Source organism: Myotis daubentonii, chromosome 6 (genome assembly GCF_963259705.1).
Source record: "Myotis daubentonii chromosome 6, mMyoDau2.1, whole genome shotgun sequence".
In the NCBI taxonomy this organism is placed as follows: Eukaryota; Metazoa; Chordata; class Mammalia; order Chiroptera; family Vespertilionidae; genus Myotis; species Myotis daubentonii.
This window is the reverse complement of record NC_081845.1, coordinates 56,767,371-56,792,031: the sequence shown is the minus strand read 5'-3', so window position 1 is coordinate 56,792,031 and position 24,661 is coordinate 56,767,371. Positions and strand designations below refer to the sequence as shown.

Below are 24,661 nucleotides of genomic sequence, written 5' to 3'. Positions count from 1 at the left end.
AGAGAGAGAGAGAGAGAGAGAGAGACCCCAGTTGCCTCCCATATGCATTAGGTTAGGGGGATGGAACCGCAGCCTGGGTGTGTGCCATGACCAGAAATTAAACCAGCAACCCTTCCGTGCATGGGATGATGCTCAACCAGTTGAGCCACACTTATGAAAAGAACTTGTGGGATTTTTTGTTTTGTTTTGTTTTTAATATTAGATGCTTTCTTTGAATGTCTGTTTATCCTTGACTATCTGCTCATATTTCAGGGTGGAACTCTAAAAGCTGATATGAAACTGTGCATATAGGTGTGACTTGTTGACAATAACATTTTCACTGTATGGCTGATCATTTTTTGGGGAAAGTCTGATGCCATTATTTTGTCAAAAGTCTCCAGAGTGAACATTCTCCTACCTTGCACCCAACAATTCAGAAGTCACGTGGGGAAAAAATGCTAGGTGCCTGTAAACTTATGTAATTTTCTTTTTCTGTGTCTAAATAGAGTGACATTCTGAGGAATTGGGGTTATGACTTTAGCATATGAAAATTGAAGGAGACACAGTTTGGCCTATAACATAAGCCCAAATTCAGGGGTCCTATGTTCTACCCTCTCTGGAGAGCAAGCTTCACATGCTTTGCCAGAATAAGAGAGGTTCAGTTATGTGGCTATGCTAAATAGGGAAGGACTTCAGGAAAGTTGAGGGTGGGAGGGCATCAAAGCTTCTTAAATGAACTTTCTATCCAGAAAGTGGTTCTAGCTCTGCCTTCCCTCTGATCCAGAGGTATTTGGTCCTGCCAATTTCTGAGCCTTAAAGGGATCTTGTTTTACAAATGGGTTGTTGATTCTTAACGTTCTGTACTCCTCTAGTTTAGGATTTAGCTTTATTGACTCTGCTGCGCCAGTTATCAGTCATCCCTTTGGCTTCTCAGCTCGCAAAGTTTTGTTGCTACTTAAAATTTTCATTCTTCTATCCTTGCAGGTTTATGCCTGAAAAAACAACCAAACACACACACACAACATCTTTGCTTTTATTTGGGATGTGGGGGAGTTAGAGGGAACTAACTGCATGTATTCAGTTTACCATCTTTAACTATTTAAAATTATAAAAATACTAGAGGCCCAGTGCACGAAATTCATGCAAGAGTAGGCCTTCCTTCCCCCGGCTGCCTGCACTGGCTTTTCTCTGGCACCCGGGAGCCGGGCTTCCTTCAAAGCCCTGGCTTCGTCCAGAAGGTCATCTGGTCTAATTAGCATATTATGCTTTTATTATCATAGATGATTGTGGATATATTTTAATTTTTAGAGAAGTACCAGGTAGCCATATTTTAAGAACTTACTATATGTTGAAGGCTCTTTTAGATACTGTGTTATGAAACAAGTCAAAGGCATCAGAAATTATTTTCCCAGGTAGAGGAAAATATGAGATTGAAGAATACTTTTTGCCCTGCTGGGTGGCTCATTGGTTAAAACATTATCTCGATATGCCAAGCTTGTGGGTTTGATCCCCAGTCAGGGCATATACAAGAATCAGCCAATGAATGCATAAATAAGTGGAACAACAAATTGATGTCTCCCTCTCTCTAAAAATTTTTTTAAAAGAATACGCTTATAATGAAACAGACTGATAAGGGCACATTATATAGTACAAATAGAGCATATTCTGAGGTAATCTCAAGGGAATAGATGCAGATGAATTTGACCTTGAATGACTCACTGAAGAAGGTGGATTTCAAGCAGTGTTTTGAAAGTAGCTTTCAAAAATAATTTCAACAACTATGAAAGTCTTCCCAGGTAGAGCTTCAAATTGTTGTTACTGGTACTTACTGTCCTAGGTATTTTGCAGGTTTTTAGAAGGGTGGGGGAAGAGTAAGCCTTGTGTGGGAATGGTTAAATAGATTCATTTTACCAGAGCAGAAGGTATTAGGTAGGGAGAGAGAATGTCAAGGAATAACAGTATGATCTAACAGACCCGAAGAGATTAGGTAAAAGACAATAAAATGAAAACAGATATTATGAAAATGAAATCTCTTGCCCTAATAAAAGCCAAGTCCAAGAAATAAATGATATTGAGAACCAAGGCTGACCTCCATTTGGAAATAGTTAGGATGAATATTGCTCAGTTATTCTTCTCAATAATTTCCCAAGACTTTCCATGAACTCTTTATCCCAGCCATACATTTCTCCTTGAGGTATGAACCACCATAGGTAGCTTTAGCTTTCTTGTCTGAAATTGGAGCCAGGCGTGTATTTTTCAGTAAATTAGGTTTTCTACTTTGTTAAATGACTCAAAGTTTAGGGGATATTTCCATATATGTGACTAAATTAACAAAGATAATTCTTATTTTTTCTTTCCCTTCTTAAACCAGAATAAAAGCTATAGATTTTTTTAAAAAAGGAATCATTTTGAATTATGTTAGGGCATTTCATTATTCTTAAATTTATATTTTTTAATAAATATAATATTTTCATTGATTTCAGGGAGGAAGGGGAAGGGGAGAGAGAGAGAGAGAAACATCAATGGTGAGAGAATCATCTATTGGCTGCATCCTGCATACCCCGTAATTGTGACTTCCTGGTTCATAGGTTGACACTCAACCACTGAGCCACACCGGCCAGGCTGTAGATTATTTTATTCACTGTAGCAAAGCTGAATATTTATATCATCTAAGTATTATGATTAACTTGATGTCAGTATCTTTAAAGGTTTAGTCCATCACATGGTTCTTAGGTTTTCAGTATAGATAACTTAATTATTGATTAGTATACTGGCTTCGTCCTCCTGAAATTTCTTAGCTAAAGGAATTTTAGTTTGAAAATAAACATACATGTAAGTTGAATACTTTTAATGCAGTATCTTCTCATGTCAAATTTAGAATTTACTGTGACATTTTCTTGTGTAATTGTCTATGCTTACAAAGCCAAAAACCTGACACTTAAACTTAAATAATGGCATTGTCCAGACTACAATAGCCAGCACATCTGATTTCTACTCCTTTTTCCTCATATTGTGTCAGCTATTGCTTTCTCTGTCCTCAGTCCAATCGAAATAGGAAAACTTTCTTAAATTTTTCTTAAAACTTTTAGAATCTTTAGTTAGGATGTTCTTTTGAAATGATAGCAGCCTTTTGTAGGAAAGATATTGAAATTAGTATAGTTAAATAGACTGAATGGCAGAATAACTGAACAACCGAACAACCGCACATCTGGTTGCTATGGCGTGCGCTGACCACCAGGGGGCGCACGTGGAACATGGTAGGCATCGGCCACAGCGGGATGGTGAAGCAGGTGAGCAGGGGTGCCAGACCAAAGCTGGGCACCGGTGGCTGTCATCAGGGTGAGCCTTTGGTGGTTACTGAAAATTGTTTGCTCCCATGCACCATGGTCGCACCAGGTGTTTGCACCTGCTGCTGGTGTTGGCCCCACTCGCATCCGCTGCTGGCGCTAGAGTTGCCGCTTGCACCCGCTTCTGGCGTCTGGCACCAGCCCCGATCGCTCGACACCTTCAGCAGGTGTGAGCGGCGGCTGCTGGCCCAGATTGCCCCTCAGGGCTTCTCCACCTCCCCCTGCTCCTGAGGGGTGATAGGGGCTGGCAGCTGCCTCTCGCACTCGCTGCCAGTGATGGCCCCGCTCGTATCTGCTCATGGCGCCAGCCCCACTCTCACCCGCTGACTGCTCCAGCCCCGCTCACACCTGCTGCTGGCGCCGGCCCCAGTCACTCTGTGCTGTCAGTGTGGGCTGGCGCCATCAGGGAGTGGGAGCAGCAGTAGTGGCGGGAGCAGAGCTGCTGTCAGACAGGGACCAGGGGCCGCGGCAGGAGGGGCTGGGCGGGGGCATGGAGGATGGGCCGAGACCCACCTCTGTGCCCACCACAGCTTCACAGCCCACAGTTCCTTTCAAGGTGCACAAATTCGTGCACTGGGCCCCTAGAGTGTGTGTGTGTGTGTGTGTGTGTGTGTTTGTGTATAATATACATATGTATAGTACAAACATAGAGACACAGGAATGTATATTTTTCCAGTCTTTATCAAAGAAATATTTCTAAAGGTATTTAGTAGTGCTAATATTGTTAAAGTTTCAGTAGTTGAGTCTCAGAACTTTTCCATTCTGTAAGAAAAGAATTTTGATGTAAATTTGTTGCTTGTCAAATATTTTTCACATCTACTATTTATATAACTTGTTAATATAAGGCTTTAAAATAGAATTATAAAAAAGTGTGAATTTAAGAAGAAATAAATTAGGTTTTAATTACTTAGAATGTAATTTTAACATGCTATAATAGACATGAGGAATATAATATTTATTTTATAAAGTTTATTTTCAAATTATAGAAGTATTCATAGGTTTTGAAAAATAGATATCTCGGGAAATAAAATGGAAGAAAATTAACACTAGACAATTTTCAAAGTACTGATAAATTTTAAAAACAGGTCTTTTAGTGAAATTCAGCTCAATCAAAGAGCAAAAGCTGAGTTTGTGCTTTCACTTAATGTGTCTAGTATTATTCTTACTTAACTTATTCATCAATAAGAGAAAATGAATCACTTTTTAGGTTTGTACTACAGAAAGTGCCAGTTAATTTCCAAGGAAGATGCCACTCATGATACGAAGCTTTTCTGCTTGATGCTGCCACCAAGCACTCACCTTCAGGTGCCAATTGGGCAACATGTTTACCTCAAGCTAACTATTGCAGGTAAGGCAAGTAGAGCCTTTGGAGGAATAGTTTCTTCTTTTATTAGCTGTTCTAAAACAGCACTAATCTCTTTAGAAAGCAGCCATGGAGATGATTATTAAGTGTTTGGGGGCAGCTGGATTTAGGGATGGCCAGATTCTAGTGCTCCTACATGTTGGAACCACAGCCATGCCGTAGTATTGCATGGAACAAAGAAACTGCCACTAGTCACAGAGATGGTTCCACCAGCACCGTCATTTATTACTAACAAAGCCTTAGAGCAGTGGTTCTCAACCTTCTGGCCCTTTAAATACAGTTCCTCATGTTGTGACCCAACCATAAAATTATTTTCATTGCTACTTCATAACTGTAATGTTGCTACTGTTATGAATCGTAAGGTAAATATCTGATATGCAGGATGGTCTTAGGTGACCCCTGTGAAAGGGTCGTTCGGCCGCCAAAGGGGTCGCGACCCATAGGTTGAGAACCGCTGCCTTAGAGGAAAGAGATGCGGGAGTGCACAAATGCCCCTCGTGAAGACAACTCCTGCAAACATACCAGCATCTCTAAAAGCCACTTGCAGTCTTGTCATTTACAAAGTTGAATTTATAAAATTTCAAGATGAGTAAATGATTATAAATGATGTCCTTATCTGTGCCACCAGTATAAGAAGATCTGTAAATTCCTTACTGTGTGAATTCTTTTTCTCTCCTTTTCATCCTAAAATTACCTCATTTATTTGTTTTAAATACCCTTCTTACTGATGTGTAACATTTTCTTGGCTTTTTGAAGCTGCAAAATGTAACATTCTCATGTCAGTCAAGGTATTTCCAGCCATCAATCTAACAGACTCCCAGCCAGGCTCTGGTGGAGGTGGTCGGTTACGATGGCACTATGAAGTCTCTCTCTTCATCATCTAATGCCAGGCCATCGTCCAATAACTGGTATCTTCCTCAGCGCAGTGTAATTTACAAATATATTCAGTTTGTATATGTCAAGCAGCCGTGTGTAGTATTGTGCTCTTGCAAATTTGTGATGATTCCCCTCTCTTTGGAATTTGGCCAGCTAAAATATAACAGGAAACTAGAGGCCCAATGCACGAAATTCGTGCAAGAGTAGGCCTTCCTTCCCCCGGCTGCCGGCACCAGCTTCCCTCTGGCACCCGGGACCCGGGCTTCCCTCCAGCCGTTGGCAGGCACCTGGGACCCGGGCTTCGTCTGGAAGGTCATCCAGTCTAATTAGCATATTACACTTTTATTATAACATGAAACATTAACATTTACCCTTTTAAAAAAAACTATTCTTAAAAGTAGTTGGATTAATATTCTTTTCATCCAGTTACCAAAGCAGTATATACTATATTAAACATTAAAACAATTTTAAATGTATAAAGTAAAATGTGAAATTCTTGCCTTTCTCAAACCCAAATAAATGATCAGTAATGATTGCAAAAAACTTATGTATAATTAAAATTATTATGTCAGTACCTACTTAAGTCTCTGTGTAAACTTTTTATGCCATTTTTGTTGTGGCTTATTACAAAGTTTATATGCTGATAGAAGAGATGATTGTCTGAGTTTATTAACATAAATCCCAATTGTATGTCACACTTAATAAAAAAACAGATTGTTTATATTATAGATAAAATATTGATTTGTTAAAATTATTTCAGCTCACATTAACCCAGGGCATATATCTATCTGTACTATACACATATAGACCATAGAACTATATAAACATTAGGAGTACAGTTTTTAATATAGGCTGATTGATTGCATCATAAAATTTGTGTGTTTTATCTTCATTCAGAGCTTTTTAGATTTTTAGAATTGAATTTCTTTGTCGTGACTTTTTCTAGGTACTGAAATAGTGAAGCCATATACACCTGTATCTGCTTCCTTACTCTCAGAGTTTAAGGAACCAGTTATTCCCAATAATAAATACATCTACTTTCTGATCAAAATCTATCCTGCTGGACTCTTTACACCAGAGCTTGATCATCTTCAGATTGGTTAGTATTTTATGTTTGTTTTTTTGTTTGTTTGTTTACCCTATTTGTGTTCTGGGTTAGATCACATGTTATACTGCCCTCTAGTTATCTCCATCTGGGAGTCTATCAAATGTCTTAAACTCAACATGTCTGCACCAAATTCATGTTCTCTTTGTCCCATCCAACCTATCATTACTCCATACTCATCTCTATTATTTGCAACATCACTCACTGTTCATTCTTGACCCAATCTGGAGATTTGAGCCAGCTTTGAGTCTTCCCATTTTATTCCTCCCAATCCAGTCAGGTACTGTGTTCTATTGAGTCTACCTCCCCGTGACTTTCTAATCTTTTCTGTCCCTTCAGCCACCCTCTTAGATCAAGCCTTCATCATTTCTCTCTTGGCCTCTAACTGGTCTCTCTCAGTTGCCTCTAACTGGGGTCTTTCTCTTTTTGTTTATCTGAATTTTCCAGTTCTTTTTCCAAACTGCCCTGAGAATAGATTTAACCATGTTGCTCTGCAGCTTTAAAGCCTCTGCTGAGTCTCCATTATCTAACTGATTAAGTCCCCTGCGTGACCTACAAATATTTTCATGATCTTCCTAGCTTTATCTCTCAGTGTACAGATCCTGGTGCTACTCAGAGTTCCACAAGCCTGGCATACTCACTCATAGGTACCTCACCTCTGAGTTGCCTCACCTCGGATGCCCAACAACCCTGTCTCTATCTATAAAGTGCCCTTTTTAAAGAACCAAACAAAAATATCACTTCTATGAACAGTCCCTCCTCCTCTGAACCCCTGCAAATCCTGACACGTTGTTCATAGCTCTAGGATAAGAATAAATAATATTTCTTCTTTACAAGACTTTGAGTTTAAAGGGAGAGTGTCTTTTTTATCTTTGTATTTCCTGCACCTAGCATGGCACTTGGCACATAAAAGGCTCCCAATAAATATACTTTGAAAGAGTGACTAAAAAGACTATAATGAAATGATTAAGGTTTTAGAGACTATCTGCTTTTACTCCTTTTTCTGTGTCTTCAGTTTTTCACTCCCTGAGCCTAACAGTACAAGTGTTCTTCCCCTTTTTAAGGCAGTATTAACAGTGCAGTGGAGTAACGGTGAGGTAGATCACGAAAATTTGGAAATAAAGAAAATTACATTGTTTTCTGAAAGTTAAGCTTAGAAATATTTATGCAATGATGTGATTAGTCATCTTGGGTTACATAAATCAAAATATTGACTAAAAATGTGAACCTAAAGAATTTTGGAATATCCACAAATCTAGTGAAGGTTTCTATTTTGTGAAGGACTGACACGTGATTGTAATACAGCAAGTGGAAACAAGCAGCAGTATTGTAACCTGTTTTAGAGCTTGAGTGAGCAGAGCAAGGTGGAGAGTCTAGATCAGGGGTGGGCAAACTTTTTGACTCGAGGGCCACAATGGGTTCTTAAACTGGACCGGAGGGCCGGAACAAAAGCATGGATGGAGTGTTTGTGTGAACTAATATAAATTCAAAGTAAACATCATTACATAAAAGGGTACGGTCTTTTTTTTTTTTTTTAGTTTTATTCATTTCAAACAGGCTGGATCCGGCCCGCGGGCCGTAGTTTGCCCACGGCTGCTCTAGAACATGAAAAAGGAAAGCCTGCAGCTCAGGATCAGTGTGTTTTCACCTCTATCCACAGAGCTAGACAGGCACGCACACTTGTTTCACTTAGAGGCATGTATGCTGCCATGGTAGTGATAACTGCAGCCTCATTATGTCCCAAACAAACTGCACTATAATGTTATCCACTTTGTTCAATCCTATGTTCACCAAGCAACTTTTATATGATTGTTTTGGCCTTTCAAATGTCAAATGAATGAGATGCCCTAAATGGGATTTGTAATTTTCAGGTGAGTGGATGCAGATAGCCTGACTGGAAGTCAGTGACCTTTCTGGCATGTGTACTTGAATTTCTTGTGAACTTGATTAGCAAGAGGCACATTGCCCCAGTCTAATCAGTGTTATGATGTTGGACTGTGGACAGAAGTTACCAAGTTGGTATCATTCTTTGAGGCTTTTTTAGTAATATCCCAAGGATATTCTGATTTTATGGTCCCTTTCAAACTATAACAAGGAGCTCTTTTACTTCTAACAATCAATTACTGCAAGATTCTTACTATCCTGCTATGGAAAAGAAAGGAAAAATTATGAACATCCAGCATTTAAAAATTCAGATTGTTTTTTTAAAATATGGACAGCTTTATTTTTTATTTTTCAAATTACATTGAAAATTTCTGAAATGTCCTAAAGTCAATTCTCTTATATGAGTGGTACATAGTGGTTATTTCAACTGCATTTCAGAAAATAGTTTTTCTCAGCTATTTTGATTCTACATTGTGAAGTAACATGCTCCAAGTACCGTTTCGGAACTTGCTTTGTTTTTATAGAAGTGAATTAAGAACAAACTCTTCTTGCTTTAATCCATTAGTCTTTTAAAAGATTTTGATGGAAGTGAAGTCAGCACATTTACTAACAAAAGATTTTACAATTTTTACTTCAATTTTCTCTCCTACTAATCTTATTACTATGGTTAAGAATCAATATGTAGCCCAGCCAGGTAGCTCAGTTGGTTGGAGCATCATCCTGTACCTCAAAAAGGTTGTGGGTTCAATTCCTAGTCAGGGCACATACCTAGATTGCAGGCTTGATCCCGGTTGGAGCAATTACAGGAGGCAACCAATTGATGTTTCTGTCTCACATCGATATTTCTCTTCCTCTCTCTCTGAAATCAATAAACATGTCCTCTGGTGAGGATTAAAAAAAAAAAAAAGAATCAATATGTAAGTAGAAATATCTTTTCTCTACCCTGTACTGTGCAAGACAGGGAGACATGGACTCTGCTTTTTTGGTGCTTATAATTTAATTTAGCAATCTATGTAGAGCCTGTATTTATTGGTAATTTGTACTTAAGTACTTGGCAGTAGTACTTAATTAGAGTCCAGATGGTTTGGGAAATTAATTGTGTAATTAAATGAGTGAAATAAAACATGATTATTAATTTGATTATAGTGATATAATCCAGACATACTTGGGGGCCTAATGAATACTCTTAAAACTCCTTACATACTACCTTAAATACTAAGATGGAGTCTGAAAGCTAAGCATTCATCCTGTGACTCAACAGTGTTCTAAATTCAGCTAGGTGTAGCCTTCTCAGTTTCCCTGCTTTTTTTTTTCTGATTTAGTTTATATTTTATTGTTTAGGAGATTTTGTTTCCGTAAGCAATCCTGAAGGCAATTTTAAAATATCCCAGTTCCAAGAATTGGAAGATCTCTTTTTATTGGCAGCTGGAACAGGCTTCACACCAATGGTTAAAATACTAAATTATGCTTTGACCAATATATCCAGTCTCAGGTATGTAATTTTATCTTTAAATACTATCCCTTATGAAGCTGTTAGATTAGTACAAGGTATTCTAAATTGTTTGATTCCTCAGTAAACCTTAATAGACATGCTCTCATTTCCTCATTCATTTAACTCTGCCTCCTCAAGTCCTAGCTAATTATAAACATAATTCTCTTTTATTTTGATTCTTTTTGTTACCTAATTGCACTAAAAAAACATTTTTGCTAGTTTACTTTAAGATTGATTCATGCATATTTTAAATGTAATTGAAATAGTTCTTTTTGAGTTGTTGCTGTTTTTTTTTTAAGGAAGGTGAAGCTGATGTTCTTCAATAAAACAGAGGATGATATAATTTGGAGAAGCCAATTGGAGAAATTAGCATTTAAAGATAAAAGGTATTAAACTGGTACTAGCTCTACATTTAAATATCCATACACGTGTAAGTCAATCTTGGCAGTATTTCCTTTGGGTGGAATTTTTAATTGACCAGGAAGCTTCATTACAGAAACAAAAACTAATCAATAATTTTCTAAATGTAAATAATGTTCTACCCTCCCCCCAAAGAAATAGTTTGCTAAGATCAATGTGACATCATATATGTACCAATATATGGGTTTTATGTTTATACTAGAGGCCCAGTGCACGAAATTCATGCAAGGGGGTGGAGGGGGTTCCCTCAGCCTGACCTGCCCCCTCTTGCAATCAGGGACCACTGGCTCCTAACCACTCACCTACCTGCATGCCTGATCGCCCTAACCACTCTGCATACCTGCCTGATTGCCCCTAACCACTCTGCCTGCCTGCCTGATCACCCCTAACCCCTATATCTGCCTGCCTGATCATCCCTAACTGCTCGCCTGCCTGCCTAATCACCCCTAACTGCTCTGCGTGCCTGCCTGATCACCCCTAACTGCTCGACTGCCTGCCAGCCTGATCACCCTTACCATCTCTGCCTCAGCCCCTGCTGCTGTGGCTTCGTCAGGAAGGATGTCCAGAAGGTCGTTCGGCTGTCCAGTCTAATTAGCATATTACACTTTTATTATTATAGATTATGTTATTTATACAGTTGGGTTTCAGTGTAGCCAATTTGGTAATTGAAGATTTAAATAAATTTGGTGGATAGATTATGCAAAAATAAACACGTTTCTTTACTGCCTTTAATATGGTCATGTCCATAGTGATTTTCCATTGTTTACAAGCTTCTCTTCATTTGTGTTTATTGACATTAACATTTGCTGATAGCTGTATCTTCAGTGGTCCTCAGGGTAGGCAATAGGAAAAGTTTGAGTTAAGCTGAACCCAGTGGAAGAATGAGGCAGCAAGGATAGCAAAATGAAAATTTGTTTCATTGGAAAAAGGGCCCTAGCACAGGCCACTGAGAAAATAAGATAATTTAAATGAATGTATGCCCATTTCCCCTAAGAAATCTGAAAGCAGTGGGAAATTCTAAATAAACTTTTTAGAAGAAAAGTGAATTGGATAACCTAACATAATGTCTGTACTTATCAGAAGCTATTTCTCATAATTTCAGGACTGTAAGCATCTGAAGTAAATATTTATGTTTATAATAGGATGTATAGATCATTCCAGGCTTTATAAAATTAAAGTTAAAGACCACACAAACTCAGCTGTTTCTCTGGGGGCTCCAGGTTCTTCTGAATATTTGCTGAACATCCTATCTAATAAATTAAGAATATGCTAATTGACCCTCAGGCCATCACAAAGATGGTGGCACCCACAGCCAATAAGGAGGGAATATGCTAATTGAATGCCCCACCCTCAAAGATGGTGGCGCCCAGTCCGCTCAGCCCCCCAGCTGCCCAGGGCCAGCCGAGGCTTGCGCTGCCAGCAGTGGCAGCAGCAGAGGTGTGATGGGGCGTCTCCTTCCCCTGATCGCCAGGTCGCCTCCCAACCCTGAGAGGGGGCAGGCTGGACTGAGGGGACCCCCCTCTAGTACATGAATTTTCATGCACCGGGCGTCTAGTTCTTAATAAGATAATGCTGAGGTCTTTTCTAGTTTTTTGGGTTTTTTTCCTATTGTCTCCCATCCTCCTCCTAATTTTCTTTTAATAAATGACTTTCACAAATGAAGGATGACCTGAACTTACTTATTCTTGAAATACTAGGTGTACTAGTTAATAATAGCAGGTTTTGTAATCAAAGAAAACACGATAATTTCAAAAGAAACATCAAAAGTGCTTTATTCAAAGTAATGTCCATCGCTAGCTACACATTCCCCCATGTATCAGGTAATTTGTGGATACTGTCCCAATAGAACTTTTCTTGTTTTGAGGCAAACCATTCGGAGACCCAATTTTCCACTTCTTTGTACGTTTTGAAGTGCTGCTCAGAAAGTGGGTGTGCCATCGATCGGAACAGTGGTAATCTGAAGGAGCAAGGTCTAGTGAATACAGCGGGTGGGTTAATACTTCCCAGGCAAGATCTTTTAATGTATCTTTAACTGGTTTTGCAGTATATGATGGTGCATTATCATGAAGCAAAATTACTTTGCCATGTCTTCTGGCACATTCTGGTCATTTCACGATCAAAGCATGGTTCAAATTGATTATTTGTTGTCGGTAGCGATCAGTATTAACGGTTTCACCTGGTTTTAGAAGCTCATTATACACCACACCTTCCTAATCCCACCAAACACAGAGCATTGTCTTCTTTACGAAGAGATTTGGCCTTGCAGTTGATGTTGATGGGTGACCTGAATCAACCCATGATTTTGTGCATTTGGGATTCTCAAAATCCACTTTTCATCGCCAGTCACAATTCGATGCAAAAAAGACTTTCTTTGGTGCCATTGAAGCAACATTTTACTAATGACTTTTCGGTTTTCCATTTGTCTTTCGTTTAGTTGATGCGGCACCTATTTTCCTTCCTTTAAAATATTTCCCATTGCTTGTAAACTATTGGAAATTATTTGCTGAGCAACATTTAATCTTTCTGCAAGTTGTTTTTGAGTTTGACATGCATCTTCACCCAATAATGCTTGTAATTGTTGGTCTTCAAACTTTTTCGGTTGACCTGGATGCTCTTTGTCTTTCACATCGAAACCATCACTTTTAAAGCATTCATAAGTATCTCGAGATGAAGCATGTTCACCATAAGCTCCTGGAAATATTCAGCAGCACTTTTTTTCTAAATAAAGTAATGAATTATAACTTCCCGCAAATGCTCTTTCTTTGACATGAAGTTGGACATTTTTAAGTGTAAAAATATCTATGATGTTAACACCTTCAGCAAATTCGACATATGAAGTTTTGAAGCTTGTTGTCAATACAATAAAATAGCATACATGTGAAATCGCATATAGTAAGTATATCAACATATGTTGCAGTCTCAATCCTGCAACATTAACCGGTACACCTATTATTTATTCTTCTTACATAGTCAAGACATAAACCTAAGAATATTTACAATATGTAGGTAATTATATGGCAATTAGAGGATGATTTAGAAAGAAATACAAAGTCCTAGGTTTTCAAGTGTCTTTTACACTAGTTTTCGAAGTGGAAGATTGAAAGTAGCACTTATTGAAAAGCCTAAAAACCTAAATTCTAGTTTTTATTCTACCTTTACTAGCTTGAAACTTTATTCAAAAATTACTTAGTTTTGTGGACCTGTCTCTTTAGCTTCAAATAAAATGATTCTTTCCTACTTTCCTACTTCATAAGGCTATTGTGAGGATTAGAAAAGGGTAAATGCTTTGGAAACTGTGACGCCTACCTCAGATATTTGAATTGTGGTTATGGAGGACCTTTGTCTACATGTGTTTCGTTTCTGTATTATCCAAGTTTCTGTTTTCCTAAGCATTTAAAATAATTTAAACACACCTAGATAGGTTTTTTTTAGTTAGGTTTTTTAAAAAGTATTTTTGGCTATGTTTTTATATTCTCTAAGATAGTTCCTTTATAAAGAAGAGTCAATTTACTAACATTTTAATGAACAGACATGTACTTTCAGTCAATAGGAGTGAATTTTGATTTAAGAAGTAATTAGTAAATCGGAGTGTGTTGATAGATAGCCTCCGAGAATGAAGTGTCTTTTGACAGAGTCACCTGTGTGTTTTGTTCTGTTTTGTTCCCGCCTACATAATTTGGGTGGTGGAATGGCATAGTCTGTGGTGTGGAGGATGAGGAAAGGCCTCTCTTTCCCTCACCTGGATGCCTGGCTCTAGCAGCACTCCCCAGGTGAGTGACACTCCAGCTCGCTGAGAGAAGTGACAGTGTTCGGCTTCTGGCCTGCCTTTATCCTCCCGCACTGCTCCTTCTCTCTGTCTCCTTGCTCTCACCTGCTTGCTCCTGTGTGCTCTCACCCCCTCTACTCCCTAACCTCTTCCTCCTCCTGGAGACGTGAGGCGCCTTGCAGAGGCGGTCCATTGGCACCGACTGCTAGCACCCTATCATGAATGCTCCCTGGAGACCCATGGTCAGGCCCTCACTGGGAATAAAGAGCCATGCTTGTGGAGATGGCTTTGGAACATTTATCAGGGGTTTTAAATATTTTGAGGCTTCATGCAGATACAAGAGAAACCTGGCCTTAAAGGCATATTGAGGGTTTTTAGTACCCTCATTCAAAAACATCATTGTTGAGTTTCATACATAAAGGGGAAGTAGAAGTTCAGATTCAACATAAGGTAATTTTAATTAGCCACATCTGTATTTTAGTTAACATTCACAGCTAATTTTATATATTAAATCACCTTTCCTACATCTTGACTCTCCCATGTCACTCCTAGTCTTAGTAATAAAGTTTCTGATGATAAAATGTGACATCTGAACACATCTCTTGTTTAAATTATAATTGAATTGGAATATTTAACTTAATTATTTTTTTTAATATATTTCTTTATTGATTTCAGAGAGGAAGGGAGAAGGAGAGAGAGAGAGAAACATCAATGATGAGAGAGAATCATTGATTGGCTGCCTCCTGCACACCCCCTACTGGGGAACAAGCCCGCAACCCAGGCATATGCCCTTGGCCGGAATCGAACCTGGGACCCTTCAGTCCGCAGGCTGACGCTCTATCCACTGAGCCAAGCCAGCTAGGGCTGGATTGGAATATATAAAATAAATTTTTCTTACATTTTGTAGTTAAAACAAGTGAAATACTTCATTGTCTGTATTAGGTATTAGTCTTCCATTCAGTGCTTTGTAGGACAAGGAGGGTTAGGAAGGATGGATAATGAGGCTGATGTATGGTCTGTTTTCATTTTCAGCAAGCATGCTATGCTTGTCCTCAGTTTATCTAGATTATATCATTCATTAACAAATGAAATTCTTAGAATTGTCATTGTATAATGGAAACTTACTAACCTTGTGATCTTGGCAAGTTATTTGATCTGACTGAGCCTCAGTCTTTCTATCTGTAAAACAGGTATATCAATATCTACTTTACAGAATTGTTTGGGTATGGGGGCAATGTGAGAGCATATGTAGGTGCCTAACCCAAAATTAGCGTATTAGTAACATTCATCCATTCATGAAATACATGAGAGTATCTACTATGTGCCTATACACAGAGGTTCAACAGTGAACAAGATACTGTTATTTTCTCATGCAACCCAGGGAATGTGTATCTTCATTTTCCCACATTGCTAAACAGGAAGCAAAAATGTACAGTAGCAGATGTAGCTAATTACTATGTACACTGAAATCCAGATTAAGTTTCCCTCATCTCTTAACTCACTGAGCAGTGTTAAGGCCTAGCTAGCTCAGCGTTACACAATGGTCCACCCCTCTCCTCAGTAAAATACACCAACTCTACTGTCTTAGCCTTTGCAGAACTAGTTTCAAGGGACGGGACAGTTTGACAATGAGGTTGAATTCTGGGCAACATTCATAATATATAAATATAACAAGTATTTTTCTCTCTTTCAAAGCAATCATTTTTGAGACAGTGACCTTATTTGAGTAAAGGTAGTAGCATGTACTTTTATATAAATAGTAGAATTTGGCCGTGGCTCAGTGGTTTAGCGTTGACCTATGAACCAGGAGGTCACCATTTGATTCTCGGTCAGGTTACATGCCCAGGTTGTGGACTCAATTCCCAGTGAGGAATGGGAAGGAGGCAGCTGATAAATGATTCTATCTCATCATTGATGTTTCTCTCTCCCTTCCTCTCTGAAATCAATAAAAATATACTTTTAAAAATAATGGAATTTATTGATTTGCTGATTTTCCTGCTCTGTTTACAAAATTAATACATATTTATTATATTGAAAAAATTAAGGGAACATAATCTATAACCTTACCATTTAGAGAACAATTATTAACGTTTATGGTCTGTACCTTTCCATTCTCTCCTTCCCTTCCTCTCTACCTCTCTTGCTTTCTGATACACACAAACTTACTGACACATACATACATGCTTTATTGTTTCGTATTTTTTAAATAAAATAGTTATACTGCTATACTTTTTATAATTACATCCTCTACTTAGTGTGTTGCATATATTCTGTGTATAGAATACTTTAAGTAAGTGGTTCTCAACCTGGAATGATTTTGTCGTTCCCATCCCCCCAATACCTTAAGGGACATTTATGTCTGGAGACATTTTTTATCGTAACAGTTGATGGAGGGGGTTCAACAAGTACCTCATTGGTAGAGGCCAGGAATGCTGCTAACATCCTGCAATGCATGGGCAGTCCCCACAACAAAGAAACTTCCAACTCAAAATGCTGATAGTGCCAGCTGGGAAAACCTGCACTATACCATGATTTTTTATAGCTGCACTGTATTCAGTCATGTGAGCATACAGTAATTTATTTAACCAATCCCTGCTGTCTGACATAGTGAAAAGAAGTTGTTCTGTACCCCTCCAACTATGCAGGATAAAAATGCATCCTAAGAGTCACCAAGTCAAAGTGTAGAAAGGCTGTTGAAGCATTTTGACAAATAGCCTCTAGAACAGTGGTCGGCAGACCGCGGCTCGTGAGCCACCTGCGGCTCTTTGGCCCCTTGAGTGTGGCTCTTCCACAAAATACCGACTTCTGCGCATGGGCCACGAAGTTTCAATCGCACTTTATGTGCGCGCCCACACGTGGTATTTTGTGGAAGAGCCACACTCAAGGGGTCAAAGAGCCGCATGTGGCTCGCGAGCCGCAGTTTGCTGACCACTGCTCTAGAAAGTGAGGAATATTGCTGCCAGCACACTCGCACTGGTAGTGTCCTTATTTTTGCTCTGGAAATGACGAGGTCAGTGGTGGCGCATACTGGAAAGAGAGAGGATGCCAAGCAGCAAGGGAGTGGGGCACAACAGACAAGTGATTATGTACCTATTTATATGCACCGCTGATCACGTGCCTCACTTCAGGCATTGGTGTGCTCATTTGCACAATGTGCTGGGGAAAGATACAAGATGAGTAGGACTGCCCTAGTGGGGAGTTCTGAAGAGCAGCAGTGCCTCGGAAGTCTGGGCTTTGGGAGGACAGATCGCATGTTAGAGAACTCTATGTCAGAGAATTCTAGAAGAAGTAATCCTGTTTGTGAGGGAGATCAGAGCTTGTGGAAGAAGTGGCTTCTGATCTGGGCTTTGGGAAATGGCATTCCGTGAACAGGAAAAGAAATTTGGGTTATAGGATTTCATGAACAAAAAAACATGAGGGCCAGGATGTTCGGGGCATTTTAGCAAAAGAGCAGAGTCCAATTTTGTTGAAGTAAATACAGTGCATGAAGGAGAACAATGAAATAACTGTAAAAATAAAACCATAAACTTTATGTGCATATTAGAAGGAATCTTAGTGGTAATCGCTTCTAATCTCCTGTCTTAAAATCGAAGAAACAAGCTGGGCTCAAATCGGGTGATGGGAGACTTTGAATATAATTCATATATTAAATAAATATGTATTAGATGGATATGAGAAGGCCCAGCAACACTGGGCAGCGTACCTCCCTTTATGACAGGCTCCATAGACAATGGCCCACTGAGTTTCTGTACTCTGGCATCAGTATTGGGATGAGCGGTTTGTTATTCCTCTTTAAGACAGCGGAAGCCAGTGATTGCAGAAGCATAAGTAAATCAACAATGTGCCTTAACCTCTTTCCCCTGCTCCCCCTCCCCCCCCCCCCAGCTTGTGATACTCACAGATATGTGGGCCCCTAGTCTGGACTCCTGTAACCACTTTCTGTTCCTCACGGATACTCCTCATATGGAGTGTTTCATAGAATGTTCATGTGTTCTCCCCTAAGGGCTCTGTCATTAAAAAACAAACAACAAAAAAACCTTTGACAATAACGTGTATCATATTACCTTCTTTAAGATTTACTCGGAACTTAGCATATTTAAGGCTTTGAGAAATTCTAAATAAATCTATTTAACTTTTTTAAAAAAAACAACCCAGTATCCCAAATTTATTTCATAGTTGAACTTTTTTCATGAAATACCACTAACATCTTGAGGAACACTAGTGTTTTAATAGATTCATTTTGAGAAATGTTTCCAGAACATGTGCATTTTGTATAACTTTAACTATTAGCTGTTTATGTTGTAAGCTATTTTTCCTGTGAGAAAATACCAAGTTTTCCTGCTCTTTCTAGTAATTTCCTTTAGCTATTGAAACCAGAAAAGGCTGGGGCCCCCAATACTACGAAATCCTCTTCTGTGGGCAGTGACAAACACTGACGCTGTTAAAGCTAAGACAGTGTAAGATGGGGTCTGGGTATTAAGGAGAACTGCTGGCAATGGTGTGTCAGGTGGATTAAGGCTAAAGCTGTTAGAGCAGGATTTTAGACAAGATATAAGGTCAATATTTGGAGCTGTCCCACTGAAAGTGGAATGTACGGGACATATGTAAGGAAAACAACAGAGGTAGGTGTTTGAAGCTGATTGGCTAGAGGAAAGTTAGTTGGATGATGGCAGGCTCTGCCCATGTGCCCTCAGGCCTCAGCTGTAATTGCGCCAGACAGTAAGTTGGCCTTCGTTCAGAACACTTCAGGAGGGGTGACTGATTCCGCAGTAACTAACTGTCTGCATCTTGATGTGGTGTAAGAAATCCTTCATTAAAGTTTTCTTGAGTCTTAACTTGGGATTGCACCTGCTCCAGTTAAGCTCTTTTCTAGTCCTGTGAAGGAGGAGATAAGCAGGATAGCAGGCTTTTTACAATATCCTTAAAAATTGCATTTATGCCCCTCTTCACTCTTTCTATGGAGTTAAGTGATAGGCCAAGGGACCGTTATGCTAATAAATACAAATGCATGAGAAGTGTACACTTTCTGTATAAGGATCTTGGGTACTTATCACTCTTTAGCAGATGCCTGCAGAAACTATGCCACTGACTAGGCTTTTTTTTTCTTCTTTAAAGCATCTCAGTAAAGGAAAGTTATATTTTCAGATGACAGGAATGCCAGTATATAAGACTTATTTATCTTACCAGTTTTATTCCAGTGATTTTTCATTTAACAAGGTAATTGCTTTCTTTGATCTAATTGTCTATGTATAATTGGAAATGTCTTAGGATAGTGGTTCTGCAGATGCTTCTGGGTCCCCTTTGATGATCTGATAAGAGCTGTGGACGTTCTTCCTCAGAAACGGCACTAGGGAATTCACGGCCATTTTTATGTGTAATTTCATGGATGCCAGCCTGTGGCTTTGTTCTTCTATTTCTATTGACAGTTTTTATTTTTTGTCAGTACGGCTTCTTTATAAGCAAATCCCTTATTCATTCAACAAGTATTTTTATGCACTTACCTTGAGCCAGGCCTGGGTACTGCATTGAACTAGACAAACAATGCCCTGACCAGTTTGGCTCAGTGGCTAGAGCGTCAGCCTGTGGACTGAAGAGTCCCAGGTTCAATTCTGGTCAAGGACATGTACCTTGGTTGTGGGCACATCCCCAGTAGGGGGTGTGCAGGAGGCAGCTGATCGATGTTTCTCTCATCGATGTTTCTAACTCTCTATCCCTCTCCCTTCCTCTCTGTAAAAAATCAATAAAATATATTTTTTTAAAAAAAGACAAACAAGGAACTTGCCCTCATGGAACAGTAAACAAATACTACATTCCAAAGTTATTGAAAACTACCTTAATTTTATATGCTATACGTGAAAAATAAGTTAGTGAAAAAGTATTTGTGAGGTTATTTTGTGTAAAGTGGATTAGTATACGGGGTGGAGTAAAAGTAGGTGTATGTGAGTATGCGAAACCATTTATACTTGCATTATTTATTAATTATTGTATTATTTTCCATTTGGGCAACTATAAACCTACTTTTGCCCCACTCTGTATCTGCTAAAACTAAGTGGGAACCTTGTAGGTAAGAAATAAAACATAATTCTGTAGAGCTTTTTAAATATAAAGTCAAAATATTAGAATTATAAGAGATGACGTAATATTCACACCTTGTTGCACAAATGGACAAATAAAGCCTAGAGGGAGGGCTGGGTGAGAGCTGGGCCAGTTCTCTGCCCCCGCTGGCCCTCTGAGTTGGTCTGGGTGCTTGTGCCAGGCTCCTCAGTTCCAGAGGACTTTAACCCAACTGCAGCCCAGCGACCTGAGCTGCTGCACCACCACGTCCTGTTTCTGTTCTCATATCTGACTCCCAAGGCCCTTTCACAAGAGACGCTGTTCAACTTTGTTTTAAGATTGAGATTAATATGCAATTAACTCCTTCTACTCTTGAGAAAATATGTCAGTTACTCACTGGAAAATGTGCAAATGCATCTGATCCGATGCTGTTGAAAATGGTAAGAATGACTTGTGTTTTGCTAAAATGGAGCAGAGGGAACAGGCAGAGCATACAATTTTGAATCATTTACCCTTCACCAGCCATTTGCTGAACAGATTACAAAACTGTGGCGGGAAATGGTCTGTAGTCACATTGTGAAACTTGGTTTGATGTTCTTCTTTCTCATTTTAATTCTGAGGGTTGAGACCTTTGAGACAGCAACAGTACGAAGTCAGATAGGCTCTTGGCACCCTTCCTTTTTTTTCCTACCTTTCATTCCATAATGCTTGAGTGCTTCCCATGTGTTGGCACTAGGGACACAGTGATAGCCAAAGCGAAATGGTCCCTGCTCTTATGGGGCTTATGGTCTAGTGGGGAAGGTAGACATTAATAAAATTATTTTGGTGGCCGCATACTTAAAACCTGAAGTAAGGTCTATAAAGAAAAGGAAAGGAAAATATTTCTACAACACATATAACAAAGGACCCCAAAGGCCACAGTGCTTCCCTGTGGAAATGGTGCTTAGCTGAGAACTGAGAATGGGACGTGATAACAGCAGTACAGAAAGAAGAAAGAATGCAAGTGTATGGCAGTGAAGACTCAAAGAAGCGGACAAATAGCTGGGAGATAGGTCTTGAGAATGTGGATATGGGGGGAGATGCAGAGAGAGGTCCCCAGGATAAACCCCAGGTTTTTGGCTTGTGCAACCAAATGGACCTTGGCACCATCCACAAAGAGAACGCCAGGTGTAGGGCAGAGAGATTGTAAGATGAGGTTGAGGCCTTTGAGACAGCAACAGTACGAAGTCAAATAGGATGTTGGTTATACGGGTCTAGAACTCATGAAAGGTTTGAGTCAGAGATTAAAGTGCACGTCACTGATGATTGCTCTTTACTTGACATACACAAGCAGAGTATTAATAGGAATGGGTAATTCTTTGAGATCCCTTTCTAATGAGTGCAATAAAAGATGCCAGATTACTCCTCTTTTCTGTAGCAAAAGCTAATCCTTAGTAAATTGGATTTACCTATATGTTTTTGTTAAATCTTTGTTTATAATCCATTGCAGTGCTTTTCTAGCAAGTGTATCAGTTTTTACATATTATATAATTTTCAAGAGAGAAAAAAGATGTTTTAGTGAACTTGAGACATGTTAATCATATGTTAAAATAATAGACTTTTAAAAAATGTTTTTCTCCCTCTAGATTTGATGTTGAATTTGTTCTCTCAAAACCTACTTCTGAATGGAATGGGAAAAAGGGACACATTTCATTAGATCTTCTTTCTGAATTTATAAAAAGAAGTTTAGACAAATCCAAAGTTCTCATCTGCATTTGTGGACCAGTGCCATTTACAGAACAAGGAATGAGGTGAGTAGCAACGAGGTAGAAGAAAGAACCCTTATGCATGTAAAGTGCTTATTAGCACAGTGACTTCATATAGTAAGTATTAAATAAATGTTTATTATGTTCAGGAACGTTTTAAACAGCCATTTCTAAGATTTCAGTCTCCATTTATAGTGTTTTCCAAGTTGAATTACCCATAAGCAGCATTTCTACTTTTTCGGTTCAGTGGAGAGAGTAAAGATAGAATGCTGTGGGGATTAACTCCTTACTTTGAAAACTGGTGAATAAAGGAGGAAAAAAATCAAGCATTATGTTGCCTTTTCTATATAAGCTGTACTACAGGGTAACCACATAATAAATGAGAAGTTTTTCTTTACAGAATTCCTCAGCTTATAAATGAAGAAAGAATGATAGAAGTAGAATATCACTAATTTCAGATCCTAATGAACTACTAATGGATAGACCATACATCATGGATAACTGTTAGCATCCCAAAGGAGAGGCAGTCAGGTATTATGTGCCTCCTAATGGGAGAATACTACCTATGAAGTAGTCTTGTCAAAAAGAATTTGACCTGACCTAGCCTGTAGATCCAATTATTAAGTTATGGACAATAAGAGGATATAAGTTCATATTATTAACGTTTATCACAGCGATGCAGCAAAATGGGGACTGTGGGTGACTCAGCGCGTAAAGATCTGAATTTTGTTGGATAAACTGCAGTACACACACAGAGAGAGAGAGGGAGATGGAAGAGAATCTTATTAAAAGACTAGAGGCCTGGTGCATGAATTCATGCACCAGTTGGGTCCTGGCCTGCGAAATCGGCTCTCCAACATCCCCCGAGGGGTCCCAGATTGTGAGAGGGCACAGGCCAGGCCATGGGACCCCACCAGTGCACGATCAGGACCGGGGAGAGACCTGGGAGGTTGGCCAGCCAGGGAGGGACTGTGGGAGGGCTCCACGGCGTGTCTGGCCTGTCTCTCTCAGTCCTGATCGGCGGGACCCCAGCAGCAAGCTAGCCTACTGGTTGGAGTGTCTACCCCCTGGTGGTCAGTGCATGTCATAATGAGCAGTTGAGCGGCCTTAGCATATCATTAGCAAATTATGCTTTGATTGGTTGAATGGCTGACCGGTCAACTGGACACTTAGCATATTAGGCTTTTATTATATAGGATTTTATCAACTAATCATAATGAGTAGACTTTAAATGGATCTTGATTCAAATAAACTTTTAAAAATTATGGCACTTATGAGACAATGGAACACTAGATATTTGGTAATATTAAAGAATTATTGTTAATTTTTTAGAAGTGATAATTGTGGGGTGTTTTTTTTTACAGGACATAGTAAATGGGGAAAATGAAAAAGTACTATGCTTATGATGCTAAACTTCGCTGTTACTTCTTTACTTTCCCTAAGAGACTTGTGCTTTGTATTTGTTTTTCAGGATGCTTCATGATCTTAACTTTTCCAAAGATGAGATCCATGGTTTTACTGCATAATGAAGAGCTGTTGTCTTTTACTCAACTGTTTTATCTAAATTTGTGATGGCTTAGGGTTTTTTTAAGACAACATTTTTGTATATACTAAGAGGTTAACCTGACTCCAGGCTTGTTTCTTAAATGAAATCAAATGTTCCGTCACTATGGAAAACCTGTTGACTTTATTTTATACCATAACTTATTTTACTACTGATATTTGACCAGGAAAGTCAATCATGACAACAAACACATACAGGTTGTTTGTTATGAGTCACAAGGTTTCTTACCGTTTAAATTGTCTCACTGTTCTACGATGAGCTCTTGTGTTTTATGACATGATAAAGTAAATGATCATTTGGATCATGTTTCTATGCTGTAAAATGTCTTAGCAATACAGACTAAATTTTACATTGCACTGTTAACTCAGGAAATGATCATTTATGTTATTGTTATTATTAAAACATGGAATGATATACCTTATTAAGTGATCTAAACAATTTGTGTGTGTGTGTGTGTGTGGCATTGATACAAAGTAGAATAAAAATATACTTAAGTACTTTTTAATCTTTGACCTAGAAATGTGTTTGAATGCAACAATATTGGGCCCGTGTCTAAGGGAAATTTTAAAAGGCAACAATAAAAGATCCTGGAGATGCTTAAGTCAGGTGTGGTGGAAAACTTAAAAGAACCTTGGCAGCTGGTTTTATTCTCAGCCCAAGCCAGAGGCATTGGGAAAGAGAACGGAGATGTCACTTCTGGTCCCATGGCCTAATCCTTTGGTCGTATGGAATGGGTTAAATGTAATTGTTGCTGAGCCCATCCAGACCAGCTGGGAAAGTGAGGAACACAGCCAGCTGCCTCCCCACAGCTGGCAGTCGGCAGGGAGCCCCCCTCCGTTTCATGCTGGACACTTACTCTCCCTCCCTGCTGCTGTGCGCGAAGCTTCAAATGCCTTCCCAGGTTGGGATGCAGACAGGCTCTCAAGACAAGTCTTTGTGCATTTTCATGAGGAAACTGTTGAATGCAAAGGTGACTGTTGCAAAGCTAATAGATTCTTTAGTCTCGTTTAAGATAGCAGCAATGTTTTCACAGAAATAGGGCGATGGGAGGGTCTCCAATTTCCCT

General features: G+C 39.1%; 1 protein-coding gene across 5 annotated transcripts in view; it reads left to right on the top strand.

The window, feature by feature from the left end:
• Positions 1 to 24,100, top strand: part of LOC132237112 (cytochrome b5 reductase 4) — a 71,221-nt gene extending 47,121 nt beyond the window's left edge. For 2 of the 5 annotated variants that reach the window (XM_059701073.1, XM_059701072.1), the window contains 6 exons: positions 4,534 to 4,674; positions 6,512 to 6,664; positions 9,896 to 10,046; positions 10,346 to 10,432; positions 21,912 to 22,076; positions 23,503 to 24,100. In XM_059701073.1, coding sequence (XP_059557056.1) covers positions 4,534 to 4,674; positions 6,512 to 6,664; positions 9,896 to 10,046; positions 10,346 to 10,432; positions 21,912 to 22,076; positions 23,503 to 23,557 — 752 coding nt within the window. In that variant the 3' untranslated portion in view covers positions 23,558 to 24,100. Of the gene's footprint in view, positions 1 to 4,533; positions 4,675 to 6,511; positions 6,665 to 9,895; positions 10,047 to 10,345; positions 10,433 to 12,330; positions 14,237 to 21,911; positions 22,077 to 23,502 lie in introns of those variants that run through there. The other 3 variants (XR_009453462.1, XM_059701074.1, XM_059701076.1) reach the window with 3 other exon arrangements.
• Positions 24,101 to 24,661: the final 561 nt, after the last annotated feature.